Source organism: Gouania willdenowi, chromosome 21 (genome assembly GCF_900634775.1).
Source record: "Gouania willdenowi chromosome 21, fGouWil2.1, whole genome shotgun sequence".
Lineage (NCBI taxonomy): Eukaryota > Metazoa > Chordata > Actinopteri > Blenniiformes > Gobiesocidae > Gouania > Gouania willdenowi.
In genome coordinates, this window is record NC_041064.1 from 16,714,884 (window position 1) to 16,731,039 (window position 16,156).

General features: G+C 38.3%; 1 protein-coding gene across 1 annotated transcript in view; it reads right to left on the minus strand.

The window, feature by feature from the left end:
• The window catches only part of col4a1 (collagen, type IV, alpha 1), a 49,616-nt gene that overhangs the window by 2,832 nt on the left and 30,628 nt on the right, over window positions 1–16,156 (minus strand). The window contains exons 19-50 of the mRNA XM_028436660.1: window positions 14,437–14,497; window positions 14,312–14,347; window positions 14,052–14,198; window positions 13,898–13,981; window positions 12,984–13,067; window positions 12,819–12,889; window positions 11,535–11,726; window positions 10,858–11,026; window positions 10,644–10,736; window positions 9,783–9,887; window positions 9,598–9,695; window positions 9,359–9,509; window positions 9,156–9,269; window positions 8,855–9,022; window positions 8,613–8,702; window positions 8,358–8,510; window positions 8,092–8,190; window positions 7,919–8,008; window positions 5,197–5,336; window positions 4,831–4,957; window positions 4,656–4,736; window positions 4,286–4,384; window positions 2,643–2,693; window positions 2,368–2,553; window positions 2,024–2,157; window positions 1,850–1,922; window positions 1,672–1,743; window positions 992–1,120; window positions 804–902; window positions 506–718; window positions 239–416; window positions 34–148 (exon numbers count right to left, since the gene is read on the minus strand). Coding sequence (XP_028292461.1) covers window positions 34–148; window positions 239–416; window positions 506–718; window positions 804–902; window positions 992–1,120; window positions 1,672–1,743; window positions 1,850–1,922; window positions 2,024–2,157; window positions 2,368–2,553; window positions 2,643–2,693; window positions 4,286–4,384; window positions 4,656–4,736; window positions 4,831–4,957; window positions 5,197–5,336; window positions 7,919–8,008; window positions 8,092–8,190; window positions 8,358–8,510; window positions 8,613–8,702; window positions 8,855–9,022; window positions 9,156–9,269; window positions 9,359–9,509; window positions 9,598–9,695; window positions 9,783–9,887; window positions 10,644–10,736; window positions 10,858–11,026; window positions 11,535–11,726; window positions 12,819–12,889; window positions 12,984–13,067; window positions 13,898–13,981; window positions 14,052–14,198; window positions 14,312–14,347; window positions 14,437–14,497 — 3,702 coding nt within the window. The remainder of the gene's footprint in view (window positions 1–33; window positions 149–238; window positions 417–505; window positions 719–803; window positions 903–991; window positions 1,121–1,671; window positions 1,744–1,849; window positions 1,923–2,023; window positions 2,158–2,367; window positions 2,554–2,642; window positions 2,694–4,285; window positions 4,385–4,655; window positions 4,737–4,830; window positions 4,958–5,196; window positions 5,337–7,918; window positions 8,009–8,091; window positions 8,191–8,357; window positions 8,511–8,612; window positions 8,703–8,854; window positions 9,023–9,155; window positions 9,270–9,358; window positions 9,510–9,597; window positions 9,696–9,782; window positions 9,888–10,643; window positions 10,737–10,857; window positions 11,027–11,534; window positions 11,727–12,818; window positions 12,890–12,983; window positions 13,068–13,897; window positions 13,982–14,051; window positions 14,199–14,311; window positions 14,348–14,436; window positions 14,498–16,156) is intronic.

The window sequence follows — 16,156 nt, forward strand, 5'->3', positions numbered from 1 at the left end:
TGCTTGAAAAGAACAGGTGATGATATGTCGTACCATGACAAACGAGTAGCCAATCCATAGAGAGTCCCAGCCCCGAGGGCAGGGTGGGATCATGATGGTCTGACTGTGAACTGCTATCACCATGGCTGGAGCTTCACATACCGCACATCTACACACGCATAAGAGAACAACATGTTATGTCAACATTGTCTAAAACAAACAATGTGTGGACCATTACGAGCAGAAAATGCTGATGAACCTGCTGATAAAGGGTTTGATGCTTTCCCCAGTGATGGGTGCCATGCTCATTGGCATGGGCTCAGGTGAGGTGAGCCAATAGGAATAATCATTACGAGAGGCAAAGTTGCACACGTTGTTGATGTTACAGAAGAGGAAGGGCATGGGGCTGAACTTCCTCAAACAACTGCCTGCCGTACCTAAAACAAAGACATACAAGACATTCTCTCCAGGCTGCTACATCAACATTTTTTCTCTTTTCCTCCTAATTTGAGTCCTGGTTTTTTACCTAAATCTTGCCCGTGCGAGCGTTCATTGCCTTGTATATAAAGCAAAGAGTAGCCATCGTATATGAGGGACGTTCCTTCTGGACAATTTGGCACGTCCACTGTTTGACTGTGACGTGTTACCAGAAAACCATGATCCATGGATGAAGGTCCAGGTGAACCCACCTGACCCGGAACACCATCAGGTCCAGGTGGGCCAGGAAGTCCTCTGGGTCCTAAAGAATTTGAATAAACAAAAATGTACACAAAGTATCCGAAAATCAGGAAAACTACAACCTTAAATTTGACAGAACTTGTTACCTTGTGGTCCTCGCGGGCCAGGCTCTCCTTTGGCTCCATGATGACCGTGATGTCCAGGGATGCCCTCTTCACCTTTTGGTCCACTGATACCTGTCACACCTGAGATGTGTGAAAAACAATGAGAGAAATGTTGAGTTAGAAAGGCAGAATAGTGTCTTCAGCTGTGATTAAAGGGGGTTGAAGGTTACCTTGTAGTCCTTTTTGTCCGGGAAGCCCAGGTGGACCTTGAGGTCCTGGCAAGCCTGGATTTCCAGGGAAGCCAATGTCTCCTTTGATATATGTGTGTGGACCCGGGGGACCAGGAGGGCCATGGTTACCTATCATATAACATTTATTATGATTAAAACGCACTATACCCAAAGAAACTGTGGTAGAAAGAAAACAATATTGACCAGTTTTGATGTCCAATCTGTGTATGGTTTGTTCTTAGGTTACCCATTTCAAAACCAAATTAAAAACCAAAATAAATTGTGTGGTTATTTTGTTTTATTGATTTAAAACCAAAACCAAAATACAGAAAAAAAAACCAAACTAGATAAGCGGTGTTTTTCTGAATTTCAAGTCAAACTGAAAAATTTTATTTGTGTGGTACTCGGATATTTATGGGAACATTTTTTGGTGAGAGTTACGTGAAATCTTGTTTGCGCTATCCTGGCTTCATAATAATGTTATACCTTTACACCAGGTTCTACGGTAGAGAGGGGGACAGTGGTGTGTTCAGGGAAAACTCGCCTAGCCTAAGCTACACTTCAATGTTGTAAATGTATGGCTGTCATATTTTTGTCTTTATTTGTTTTTTCAATTTGGTTTTGAAACAAAATAATGAAAGAATGAAACATACACAGATTCCTCTCTTGATATATTTTACCTTTCTCTCCAGGGAACCCTTGGTCTCCCAGTTCTCCTTTAAGTCCAATGTCTCCAAAAACACCCTTTGGACCTAAGGGCAATATTCGTTTGTTTTTTAATTATCTAGATCATTTATTGAAAATACATTTAAACACACATATACTAACAATCCTGCCTACCAAACAAATACTATTTACCTGGGAAGCCCGGGACACCTTGAACTCCTCGCTCTCCTTTCTGTCCATCTATACCTGGAAGGCCAGATTTTCCCTATATACGACACATAGCAAAACACACAATAACATCAGATTGGAAATTATTTCATGTTAATTGATTAAAATATGAAAGAAAAGTCAGTTTTTGTGACGTACAGAAAATCCAGGATTTCCAGGGTCCCCCTTGTGTCCCGACTCTCCCTGGAACCCAGGAAGACCCTGATCTCCTTTATCTCCTTTTTGCCCATCTCTGCCTGTAACACCAGAAACTCCGGGTACTCCTGGTTGTCCTGTTTCATGGGAACAGGAAGAGAAACTCTTTAACACAGCAAACTTGATCTTTTGCTGGAAAAGTATAACAGAGGTTTGGAGAATATTATACAGAACGTCATCTTTATGCTATGTCTTTGGTAGATGTTTGCAGCATTGATAACTGCAAATATGTGTAAATACTTTGATGTGTAATAAAAAAAAAAACTGTATCAGATAATTTCTATTACCTGGTTCTCCAGGTGGTCCTGTCTCTCCCTTATCTCCCTTAGGACCTTCCAAAGAGAGACCTGGGACACCCTGCTGTCCTGGTTCACCAATCGACCCCTGTGGGCCTGGAAACCCTTTGTCTCCCTTGATTCCGGGGACACCAGGATGACCCGGGGTGCCAGGCAAACCTGAACTACCTTTGTCACCTACAAGACAGGACAAGAAAGATCCAAATAATGAGTCTCTGTTGGTTGGATATAATTTACAGGGATCTACATCAAAGAGTATTTCTGACCTTTACCACCAGTGAAACCAGGTGCACCAGGCCGACCACTGCCAGGTAAACCTGCAAGAAATGACATACAATGTACATGTAAACACAATATATTATATAATGCAAATTATTATTATTTAAACGTATCATTTAGATCACCAGTTCTGTTCTTTTACTACAAGATTTTCTATTGCACTTTTCCATTAAGCACTAAAATATTGTTGATTAATACATGTAAATGGTAAAGGTTTTTAGTCAACAGGTTTATTTTATTCATTATGTTAAGTTATTTTAAATCGAAATTAAATTCGAAATTTTATATCTACTAAAGGAAAAAATGTAATCTTGTTGAAGGTTTCACTAAACATGTATATTTCTGGGGAGGAAGATATTTCTCTCGTTGTTGTTATCTGAATGGGCTGGATGTGACTCAGTGTTAACACATTGAGCCAATTTAACCCTCTCATTTCATTTTTTAGTATATTATTAGTTAGTGTAGCTTTTAAAAAAAAAAGGAGGATGAACAATTCCAATAAGTTTAATGGCTTCAAATTTTACCATCTGTAGAGGTATCACACTTCCTTAATAGAAATACCTCAAGTTACTTTCTAGTTAAACATTTGTTTGCTTTAGTAGAAGTTCAGAAAAGCAAGCAGACTTTGATGTCCCGTTCTCTTTGTCTGTGGATCTTGCGTTGGATTGTCTACTTCTCTGCATAAGCCCTGTGCATGATGCATAGCTCGAAAAATGGAAAGAAAACTTGTATTGCTCTAACCTCAGCTTTAAAACATTTTCACTACAAGTCAAACAGAATTAATAATTCTACTAGTTAAATCAAAACATGGATGATCATTTCACTGTACACTTAAGGCGGGCAGACAATCGTTGTACTCAGCTCCAGCTCAAACTGTGCAACTTAATCGCAGAGTCCACATGTGCGCAGCTCATGATTCATGTTCTCACACTATATGGACCGACACTCTGACACGACCTGACTGCTCAAACTGTACGTCCATACAAGACACGTCGGGGTCTTGTTTCGAGAAATGCAACATACAAATTAATGGAAGAAGAACAACTCCGAAGTGTCGCCATTAAAACAGAAGAAGAAGAACCCAGAAGTGGAGAGACACTCGCAAATCTCAGCAAAAAGAGCTTTAAAAAAGAAATGGCGGCGATGTGATGGACCAGGAACTGGCAGGGCAAACATTGCCAGTATGATCAGTCAATTTTACAGCGGTCCTCCGGTGTTCATGCATGCGCAGTGTGAAAGTTTGAGGTAAGCCGGTCCGTGGTACTGTTTTAGCAGTGATTCGCATAAGGAGTGACCAGGATTTCAAACATGTTTGATTTTCTTACGACCATACAATTGCTGATCTGGAGCTGGTCGTGAGGTGTTAATAGCTTTTTGTGACCCCATGTTTACTACACGGTGCACGACACACGATTTAGCAGAGACTCAGCTAATCCATAAAATAGATGAGCGAGTGACAAATAGGCTCAAAATGGGCCAAAAATCGCCCGCCTTTAGTGGATGTGGTTGATGAGGAGGTAATCACAAGGATCGATCAATATAGCATGAAAATAAGATTTGCAAGGCTGCCGGTTTAAAGAACATAAAGTCATCAGGTACACAGACTCCATTTAGGGTATTTGAGATTTACCTGGATCTCCACGTTCTCCTGTGGATCCTGGGATGCCATCCACTCCTGTATCTCCCTTTTCTCCTTGAGGACCAGGAGGTCCCTGCACCCCAGCTTCACCTGGAAAGGAGGTAGCTTTAATTAACATTGGTTAAAGTGAGCGAGTGTTCCTGCTATCCAGAAAAACCGATATTACATAATAACACTCCGTTATTGCAGGTCTAAAAGTGTATTTAGAAAAATACCCAGCAGTTGACTAATATTTTATATATAAAGGAACTTTTATATGAATAACTAAAATTGGGTCATTTTTAAAAGCCTGCATCTATGTTTTATTTGTATTTCATCAACCTTTAAAATAGCATTCCACACTAGAAATGCCATTGCTTACCAGGTCGCCCTTCTTGTCCTTTTTCTCCTGCAGGTCCAGGAAATCCAGAGGTGCCCTTCTCCCCTGGTCTGCCAGGCTGACCTATATGATGAAAAAGAATGACAAAATGTTGGATTTATAGTTTAATTTATTTTAGATATATATTGAAATGTATGGCAAATGAAAATAATCTGACCTGGATACCCAGAACTTCCTTGGCTTCCCTTCGGTCCCTGAAGTCCAGGTTTCCCAGTCATACCAGGTGTACCTTTTAGACCCTTATCTCCAGGATTTCCAGGGAATCCAGGTGGGCCGCTCTGACCCTGTTTGATTGAGGGTTTAACACAGATAATCAATAAAGGTTGGATTATTGGATGGATGGATGGATTTTAATGTGTTTGGATTATAAGCATTTTAATGATAAAATTTCCTTGGAAGGTATTAAATATATTGGTTTGGGAACAACTTCAGTAGCATTTCAATTGGACTATCTGCCTCTATACAGTTGCTATACATGCTTAGATTGTTTCAAGCAAAATTTCTACAAAAACTATTGGACTACCTTTGGGCCCGGGAATCCTGGAATCCCGATACCTGGTTCACCAGGTGTTCCTGCATCTCCTTTTCCTCCATCAGTTCCTCTGATACCAGGATGACCTGGTGTACCGGTGTCTCCTTTGATACCCTTTGGACCACCAGGCCCTGAACAAACACAAATGTCATTAAATTCAAACAATCAAACCCTTTTTTTAAACTTGTAGACAAGAACATAATGTATTTTGACATGTAGTTCTTTGCCAATCTACACCTACAAGCATAAAACAGCTTTTCAAGATCTGAAATTACTTGTATTGCCATGCAACTATCAACGCTCGGAGGCAGCCATTTCTAACTAAACTGAAAAGTTGTAGTGACATACACGCAGCGCCAAATGCAAATTGTAAACAGTGATACAAACTGTTCATAGTCAGTAACGTCGTTTGTTAGCCTTTTATGTGATGCAGATGAAAATCTGTTAAAACCCAAAGAATTATGGAGGATGCATCTTCCCAGTACATTAAACCATGCATATATGTTCAAGCTTAAACAGGAATCTGGGGATTCTCAGATGGAAATTGGGTCAAGTAATAGTAATGTACCACTAGACAATCAAGTGCATGGCCTGGCTGTTCAATCAGTCAGTGACTAGTGTGGCTGTGCCAAATGTATATTATCTTGTGGAATTCCACAAGGCTCAGATTTGGGGCCTAAGCTGTTTATAATACACCTAAATGATATTTGCAAAGTGTCCCAATTCTTTTACTTAATTATGTTTGCTGATGACACAAACATGTTTTGTTCAGGACAATATATGAATAATTGAATTTCATTAGTAGAAAACAAATTGACAAAATTAGAAAAATGGTTTAAAAAAAACAAACTTTCCTTAAATGAAAAGAAAACAAAATGGACGTGTTTTGGATCGTGTAGGACAGATTTTACTTTGAAATTGGGTCTGAATGGAACAGAAATTGATTGTGTCTATGAGACAAAGTTCTTGGGCTTCATCATAGATCATGAGCTTTACTGGAAGCCGCACATAGAACATATTAAAAAAAAAATTTCTTTAACTATTGGCATTCTACATAGAACAAAAAGTATATTAAATAGAGTGTCGAAAATTTCTTTATGCTTCTCTTATGTTGCATTACCTATTGCTCAGAAATCTGGGGTAATACATGGAAAACATATATAGATCCATTAATCAAATTACAAAAGAGAGCGCTAAGAATAATACATAAAGAGGAATTCCGGACACCTACTAACGAACTGTTTAAAAAATCTTGAACAATAAAACTTATGGAATTTGTCCAGTTAAAAGTGTTAGAGATTGTGTCCTCAGTAAGAAATAAAAGCCTTTCTTTGGGTATTATGTCATTTTTTAAACAAAGAGAAGGAAAATATAATTTAAGAGAGGTTTATATTTTTGAACACAGTAAATTTAGAACAAATGTTAAAAGAAGGTGCGTTTCTGTTTATGGTGTTAAAGTTTGGAATGATCTTGAGGATCACTTTAAGTTAATGAGTTCACAATTTATTTTTAAAAATTCTTTAAAAAACAAAATGCTTTGCACCTATTGAATCAAAAGTTTCTAAATTGATGAATACTGCTGTTATTGAATTGTTTGTATTGTTTTTTATATAACACTGGGGGGATGGGGATGGTCTCGATAAGCAGTTACTGTTTCAGCCCATTACATTTTTGATTGTTTAAATGAATGTTTATTATTTGTATTGTATTGTATATGTTTGAAGACAGCCAAGAACAAATAAATATCAATTGTTCAATCAATCAATGCAGCATGTTGACGCAGCTTGTACCAGTGAAACAGTACACAGTGCTTTCTCCCGAGTGGTGCACGATATCCTAAAGTAATGCGATAATGAGATATAAATGCCCAGTGTCCAATATGTCTATAGTCGTCAATACGTTTAGTAGGCTCCTGACCAAAAAAACATACAATTTTTGCTTAGGTGTAACTTGGTGCAGAATTACATGTGAAAATACATTACCGGTAATTGTGTTCTTAAGTACAAGTTAAAAGTCTTCTTTTTTTTTACATTAGGTAAATGGGCAACGTGTATTAGAAATGAAGTGGTAGGGGGCTGGATTGCACCTTACGGAGTAACAATTTGTGCTTTAATCTCAAACATCCCAAATAACAAAGCAAAACGTTGTCATATTTGTCACTAGTTGCCTTTGAAAAGTTGTCACTAAAGGGTCAGGAAATTCGCTAAGTTGACAACACTGGGGTGAGCTTTTCCTTGTTTGTCCCACTGCCTGTTTTTGCTGTACTTTGGTGCTGGCCAGCCATCCTACACTTAAACAACACCTTTTAAGCGGCACTGGTGGCCATTTTGGGCCAAAACTGTGGGATGTTGAGCTAGTTCCTTAATCCTACTACTTGTGTTGTACTTGGCTTTGGATAAAAGTGTCTGCTAATTGAAATTGAAATCTTGGAATTGGATTGGAATATTCATATCACCTTACAGCTTACACCCTATGGCTTGATGATGCTAGAGAAAAGTGTGCTTAACAGAAAAAAATGTGTTCTGTGATTTGCGTATGTAAATAAGGGCAAAAGATATGTGCTTTTATTCAAGTGTATATATGCAAAATCATACATCGAGATGTTTTTCTGCTTATAACCTGTTTTGGAGACAGGCATACAGTATGCCACTTTTCAGCAGGAATTGTACATGAGGCACCATTACTTCTATCAACACAACGGCAGAGAAAATACCTGGTATTCCCATCTCTCCACTACCGCCTTTTTGACCAGGTGGTCCCATGCTCCCAGGCTGCCCCGCAAAACCAGGGTCTCCTTTTCTACCTGTGTAAACAATAGAGCCTCAGAATTTGTCATTCAACTGTTAAAATAGTTTCATTGAATTTGAAAGGTTTCAAATAAATAACCTGGCTGCCCAGGTGTCCCTGGTTCTCCATCTTTGCCCGGCATTCCAGGTTCTCCCTGAAGTCCTCTGTGGCCCTTCTCTCCAGTAAGTCCAGGATTACCTGATAGTTGGAGAAAAATTGATGTTTGCACATTAATGATCAAAAAGAACCAAAAAATAGTTTGTTTTGTGTAGTTTTGCTTTGAAGAGTAAAACAGTTACAACTCACTGGTTGGTTTGAGTCAAATCTGTATAAATATAAATAAACATCAGTTTATTGTTTCATACCTGGATCTCCAGTATCTCCTTTCTCGCCCTTCATGTTATCCATTTCAACCTTAGTCATGTTCCCTGGGGGTCCCTGAAGACCAGGCTCTCCCCTTTCACCTTTGGGACCAAGCTCTCCAATATTACCTCGTGGTCCAGTAAATCCAGGATCACCTGTGTGAAAGAAAACAGTTTTTGTAGCATTAATTACAATAAATAAATTAAAAAAAACCCTTAAGAAGAATTATCAGATTTTAAATGAAATATGTTACAAACCTCTCTGACCAGGAGATCCAGGATTTCCTCGAGGTCCAGGGAATCCTGGGACTCCCGGTGTTCCTATGACTCCCATTTCACCTTTAGCACCTGCAGAAAAAACATACAAAGTGAGAAATAATTTAAAGATACAGAGAATCAAAAATGTTTTTGACTTACATGACCCAAAGGCCAGGGAGGTAAAACAACATGAATGGATACAAACAGACACAGATACAAATACACAAACATAATAGTATCACCTTGGTATCCTACTTGTCCGTCTTTGCCTGGTACTCCCGGAGAACCTGGTAGTCCTTTAGAACCTGGAACACCAGGGAATCCAGGGGATCCCTTGTCTCCCTTAGGTCCAGGCATGTCCGAGCCTGGAGGGCCTTGATATCCTTTTTCTCCCTTTACACCTGCCTGGCCTTCACAGTACAGGAAATGTTTTTTAAAGAGCGTAACAAAAAGTATTTGGAACAATGGATTGTGATTACAGTTAAAATGACAGGATGGTGCACTAAAATATCTTGCATTCTTTTGACTGGACTCTGTGCTCACCAAATGGTCCAGGCTCTCCAGGTGGTCCCTGTGGTCCAGGAGCTCCAGGCGATCCTTTTCCTGGAGGACCTGGTGCACCAGACAGTCCAGGGGGTCCTGGGGGACCAATCTCACCTTTTTAGAAAAAAAAAAAAAAAAGTGATGGACTCGATGATGTTCTCAATCCAGTTAACCTTCACAGCAGAGCTATTGGAAAGCATTACCTTTGACCCCTTGAGGTCCAGGTGGTCCTGTCTGTCCTTCCTGTCCAGGAACACCAGGTAACCCAACACTGCCCTTCTCTCCTGGGAAGCCTTTAATCCCCTCGAGGCCCTGAGAACCTTTAGGTCCTGGTAGTCCCCGTCCAGGTTCACCCTAACAAGTAGAGAAAGCATTCCTGCATCTCACAGCAAACTTGATAATGATAAGTTAATAACTAACATATGTTGACAAATATGCACACCTTTTGTCCTGGTTGTCCAGGATTTCCTGTGAACCCATCCTGTCCTGGTCTTCCTGGTTCTCCCGGTAATCCAGGTGCTCCTGGAATTCCACTGACTCCTAAAAACACGAGGGAAAGTAATTTCACCAACAATGATACATATAAAGGTTAACATAACTTTGCAAAAAAAATGAAGAATAGTTTACCTTTAGGTCCAGTTGGGCCTGGAAATCCAATTCCTGGGGGTCCATTTTCACCCTTTTCTCCAGGAAATCCTGGCAAACCCTGGTCGCCTTGTATACCTCTTTCACCTGGAACACATAGGACATAGCTATGAGTTTATGTTCCACATCTACAATCTTCATTCTCACATTTTTTATTGAATAAATACATGATTACAGTAGAGTTACGTAAAATACAAAACCATATAATTGTATTAAATCATCAAATATCATCTCAGCACCGATGTCTGACCTCAAAATGCACGTTTCAGTCTGTTTCTTCTTAGACAAAAGTCGACCCAATGAAGTCAACTTCGGTGAATTTGAGCATTTTGATTCAAGTCAATTTTTGTTGATTAAGTAATTTGAGTTCTTTGTGTCAGTGAGTTGATTCACTCTAATAGGCTGATTCAATTGTAGGAAACCTAACTAAAATTGATTCATTTGAAGTCATTTAGGTCAATGCCTGTCATTTGATTTGAGTGAATTCAATATAATCGAGTTGAATTTCATGTATTTGAGTCTATCAAGTCATTTGAATCCATTTGGAAGGAGTTTTTTTTTTAATTCTGAATTGATTTGTGTCAATTAAACTCAACTAGAGTGAAATAAAGTCAGTTGGTTTGACGTGAGTCAATGCCCGTGATTTGGTTGACGCAATTTGATTTAGGTCAACTTCAGTCAATTTAAGATGACTGAAGTCATTTGGTTTGAATCGTTTGTAGTGGAGTAAATTTGGGTTGACTCATTCAAGTCAAGTCAAATAGAGTCATTTGATTAAAAAAAACAAAACAGAAGAAATCTTATTATTGTAAACACACTTTGGGAAGGTGAAATTTGTCTCACCTTGAACTCCAGGTAAACCATTTTCTCCTCTGGGTCCAGGAACTCCCTGAGGTCCAGGAGTGAACACACCTTTACCCGGCTCACCTTTAGCTCCTGGTGGACAAAGTTGTATTAGAGGAGATACGTCATCATATTTTACTCTCCATGAAGTAGTTCTTCCTAATAAACTAAAAAAAAAAAGCACACACACAAACACCCACACACACAAACATACCAGGTAATCCAGGAGCTCCAGAAAGGCCTGGCCTCCCCTGACTGCCTTTCTCACCAGGCTCTCCTGGTCGACCAAATCCTGGTGCACCAGGAGGTCCACTCTCACCGGGAGTCCCACTAAGACCAGGGTCACCAGGTAGTCCACGTTCACCTTTTATGCCTTCTTTGGCCTAAAAGAAGTTTTTATTAGAAGATGTGTGTTTTAATAAAAGCTAAATTTAGACTAAAATATACAGCATAATAGTACACTTTACTGATACATTTTAAAGGTATTGTGGAGGATGTTACTTTGGCTTTCAATTCCGGGTGGATCATCTACTAATGGTCCTCCTAATTGTCAATCATTCTGACGTAAAGCCGTCGTACGTGCTCGTCCCCAGCACTCAAGGTGTGTTCACACTGAACGCGACTGGAGTGACTGAAGTGACTAGATTACATTCAAATCAATATAAATGACACAACCTCGAGTTATCTCCCCTCAAGCAACGTGACTTGCGTGATTTGAGCGACTAGCCAAGCGAGTCGCTCAAAGTTGAAAAATTTGAACTTTTTCAGAGACTTAATGCGACAATTCCCCCGGCCGTCACTGTGTGTAGAGCCGAGGCAGCAGCCCCTCGCTCCCGCTAGTGGATCACATGTGATCAACTACTTTATCACCCAGAACACACGTGTACTTACAGGTTCCCCTTTCAATCCAGGCTGTCCAGGAGGGCCGTCTCTACCTGGAAGTCCATCCAGCCCTGGCTGCCCTGAAGAACCAGGAGCACCAGGAAGACCTTTGTCACCCTTCAGACCAGGAGCTATGAAGATGTCACCGGGCTCACCAACCGCACCTGGTACCCCCATCAGCCCAGGAGTACCTTGACTACCCTACGGCCAAATATGAGGAAATGTGATTGTAATTGTTTTAATATGTAAATCTCATTATGACTTTTATCATTAGTATGTATTGGTACAATTAGTAATGTATTAATGTTGTAATGTATTACCGGTATTTTAGCAATAGTTTTGGATTAAATTAACAGACAATGATTCTAAGGTGCTTTGAGTAAACATTAAAAAAAAATCACCCCTGATGAGCACATTATAATGAATTGCTATGACTCCGTTAACATTAAAATTAAAAATAATAATAATAATTTATCAATCAGGATAAATAATGGCTCATAAAAAAACTCAAGAATACATAAAGCATGTGATTTAATCTTTATTAATAACAATGCATGTAAATAACACAAGGCCATTTGATGACGTGTCATTTAAGCTGTAAAATGAAAATGAATATAATATAATGTAATGGAGTAGAAAGCAGGGGTGATTCTAGGTTTCTGAAACATCAGGGGATTAGCCCAGAGGAAAATGCCAAATACGCACGCAGCAAATTCTTTTTGTATGCTTTGCCTAAATAAACAAAATATGCAGTTTATTATAGCTTTAAATAACTACCTGACTGCTTATCTACAGACATCTAAAGTTCCATTAAAGTTATTTCAGAGTAAAGTGAGACAAGTTTCAAGTTTTCATCGTTCATTTATCTTGTAGAATATGTTGTTTAGGTTTATGTTTATGTTCTCCGAGATGCACTGGGAAACCCGAACACATTGATTCATTTATAATATAACCCAGAGTAAATGCGAACGTATGGTCACCCTATTGACATCACAGATGGTGGAGATTTTGACACTCGGTTGTTGTGTGGGAAACAAGGGGCGTTCAAGGACAGTTGGAAAGTTGAATTATTTATTTTTTTCAAAAAATATATATTCTGGGCTAATTTAATAATATCTGGGGCTTTAGCCTTGAATAAAACAGCCTAGTGATGCCACTGGTAGAAAGTACTGTGACAGATCTGTGTCAGATAGATTAAATACTGCAGACGATTAAAACCCTATTTTGAATGGCAAAGGTAAAGTTTTCAGGTTAGTTTTTTACTCTTGGTGTTTTTAACTTTAATCCACTCACAGGTTGTCCAGGTTGTCCAGGAAATCCAGTATTACCCTTTTCTCCTTTCCCGCCCACTGGACCAGGCGGTCCTGTCAGGTGAAATAATACAGTGACCATTTAGTGAAGATGTTTATCAGTGTTTCTAAAGATGTTTGGGAACTTTTAACTGTTTCGGACAACTACCTCGATCTCCTTTAGGGCCTTGCGGTCCAGGAAATCCAGCAGGGCCGGAACTCTCACACTGGAAACAAGTGTCTCCTTTGTCACCTGAAACCGGCACAGAAACGATAAATGCGTGGATGCATCACCACATTCAGGTGCATCTCACCCGTGGAGGATGCGGGGGATGTGACACCCGCACTTTCATAAAAACACAAATTCATCCCCCTCACTTTTTCATTGCTGAAAATGCATTGGTCCAGTTAGATTAATTGAATGGTAATCAAGCCAATCACAGCCAGCCATTTGAGCCGCCATACAGAGAAGGTACTAAACTAAGAGTTAACAGTGATGAGAAAAGTGCAAGTGAAGTGACTAAAAATTAGTAACAGGTTGTAAAAAATTATCCAAAAGGGGCAAAAACGTGGAATAAAAAGTTGCTAAAATGGGCCAAAAGCAATCAAGAATGGCAAAGAAATTGACAAAAAAGAGGAAACAGGTGTTATGTAATGGCGAAAGGTAGCTTAAATGAGCAAAATGTGGCAAACAATAGTGAAAACAGGCAAAAATGTGGAACAAAAAGAGGCATGCTTTTTTGAATGAAAAGTGGCAACACAAATTGTTAAAGAATCGACAAAAATTGGATTAAAGTGTCAAAATTAGGAAAAAGGGACATTTAAGCTAAAATCTGAAAAAATCTAAAAAAAAAAAAACTAAAAGGGGCAAAAATGGGACAAAGTAAGTTTCAAAATGATTAATAACAGCTTTATCATGGTTTTAGTAATTTCATTTAATAAACTAAATAGGGAGTCGATGGTTACCCTACCCTATAAGAACACGCTCACTTTTAAAATCGCTGCTCCACTCCTGCCCACATAATTTATGCAGTTGTCATATTATTTTGATCTGGGTCATTGATGAGGTCTACCGGCGCTTACCTTTCTGTCCCACTTCTCCCTGTAACCCTGGAGGTCCAGGTACACCATGCGCTCCTTTCTGAATGTTGCAAGCGCCTGGGTTAACTAGGGACATACACATTAGAACATGATAAATACATTTGTCCTCAAGGTGTCTTTGAACAACAAGATATACCTGGTGGTCCTGGCAATCCTGGAGGTCCAGGAAGACCTGGTTGTCCTGGAGTTCCTGGAAGAGACCTTCCCTCTTCTCCTCGCTCTCCTTTCTCACCAATATCACCTTTCTGACCCCTTTCTCCACGTGGCCCTTCTACATGTCGGCCTGGATTCAAAGAAGACGGAAGCAGAGACATGTTTGACAGCTGATGTGTTTGCATGACAAATGATTGTCAGTGCAGGTTAGTAAAGGTAAAACATGAATATAGCCTTTATTACCTGGTGGGCCGGCCTCTCCTTGAGGACCAGGATAACCTTGAATTCAGAAACAAATGTGTCAAACTCTTTGATTGTTTTACTTGGAGAGCATTTACATGTTTAGGTTAAATTAAAACACATTTTACCTTTTTCTCCTTCTAACCCAGGAATACCGCGTGGGCCTGGGGGACCAGGTGCCCCATCGCCCTAGAATAATACAAATACAAAGATTAATGATACAGTATTTAGTTTATATTAAACAATTACATTAAAAAATAATATGTAGCCTATATACAGTATGGTGAATCCAATGAAAAAATGTAATTCCGTTGCGGTGTTGGTGACATCATGCCTGTTATGGAACATTACAAATCATTTTAAGTTTACATTTAAGTACACAGTGTAAGATCATCTAAATATTTTAGTGTTTGTTTGAGTGCAAAAAAAGAATTGATCAAATGAATGCTTTTTCTAATAAATACACACTCATTTCTAATAGTTATAGAATGTGTTTGTATTTTTAGTTTTTAAATTTAATTAAATACATTAGTTTTACAGTAGATACACATTTTCTTGTATTACCTTTAGTTTCAGTTTCAGTTTATTTGTTTGTTTCAGTCTAACAAAAATATTCAAACATAAATCACAATTTAAAAAAATGTTTATATGACCAACATAAATCATAACATTCACGTTACCTTATCTTGGCACATGGTATTATCTCACGTGACAGCATTCATTTAGGATTTGAAGTTTAATTTTCAAATAATAATGTTTACAGTAAAGGTATTTCTAAATCTAAAATAATGTATTATTATTTTACCACATTCATGTCAGTCTGCTAGGAGAAATATTTGTTTAAACTCACTTTGATTTAGTTGGTAATTGAAACAATATGCAGGAAAGTACTGTATAACTGTATTAAAGAACACTCTCCCTAGAAAACCAATAGTTAGATTATATATATATATATAAACCTGAAGTTGCATAAAAGCAACAGCATGTAGAACAAAACCATTTTTGGATTTAAATTTAGCTTAAAACCTTAAGTATCAATAAATAATTTATATAGACAACTGGAAAACATCAGATTACACTTGGCCTGACATAGGAAACAGAATCAAATCAAACCGCGTAACATTAGGAGTGTAGGTCCATTAAAGGGAATAACACGTGTCCAATCATAGGTCCACAAACATTTGCTTTCACAATTTAATTAGTTTCCATACAAATAGGATTTATTCATTTTTTGGAGTTGATGTAAAGCTATCCCACACAAACTATGAGTTAGCATCCATGTCACATGACTTCTTTATTATGTTTTTACTCCAACACTAAAAAACTACCTCCATCAATCCATTAATATAATTGAGAAAAACATCACTTGTGTTCATTTCTGACATTGTGGTCATTTGATTATCAACGTAATCGTATTTCTGCATCTCTTAGTTCAGTGGTTCTCAAATGGGGGTACACAATGGCACTACAGGGGGCACTTGAGAGAGAGATAAAGTGTAAAATTAACAAAGTATCCATCTTGGTCTGCGGGTGAGATGATCGGAAATGATTAAAACTACACAAATAAATCTATACAGGAGCCACTAAATCAGTGTTTTTCAACCTTTGGATCACCTGGAGTTTAACTAGGGTTGCCTGAAATTTCTTGAAAATTGAAATGGTTTTTTGAAATTTCTTGAAAATTCAAATAGTTTTTTGAAATTTCTTGAAAATTCAAATAGTTTTTTGAAATTTCTTGAAAATTCAAATAGTTTTTTGAAATTTCTTGAAAATTCAAAGTTTTTTGAAATTTCTTGAAAATTCAAATAGTTTTTTGAAATTTCTTGAAAATTCAAATAGTTTTTTGAA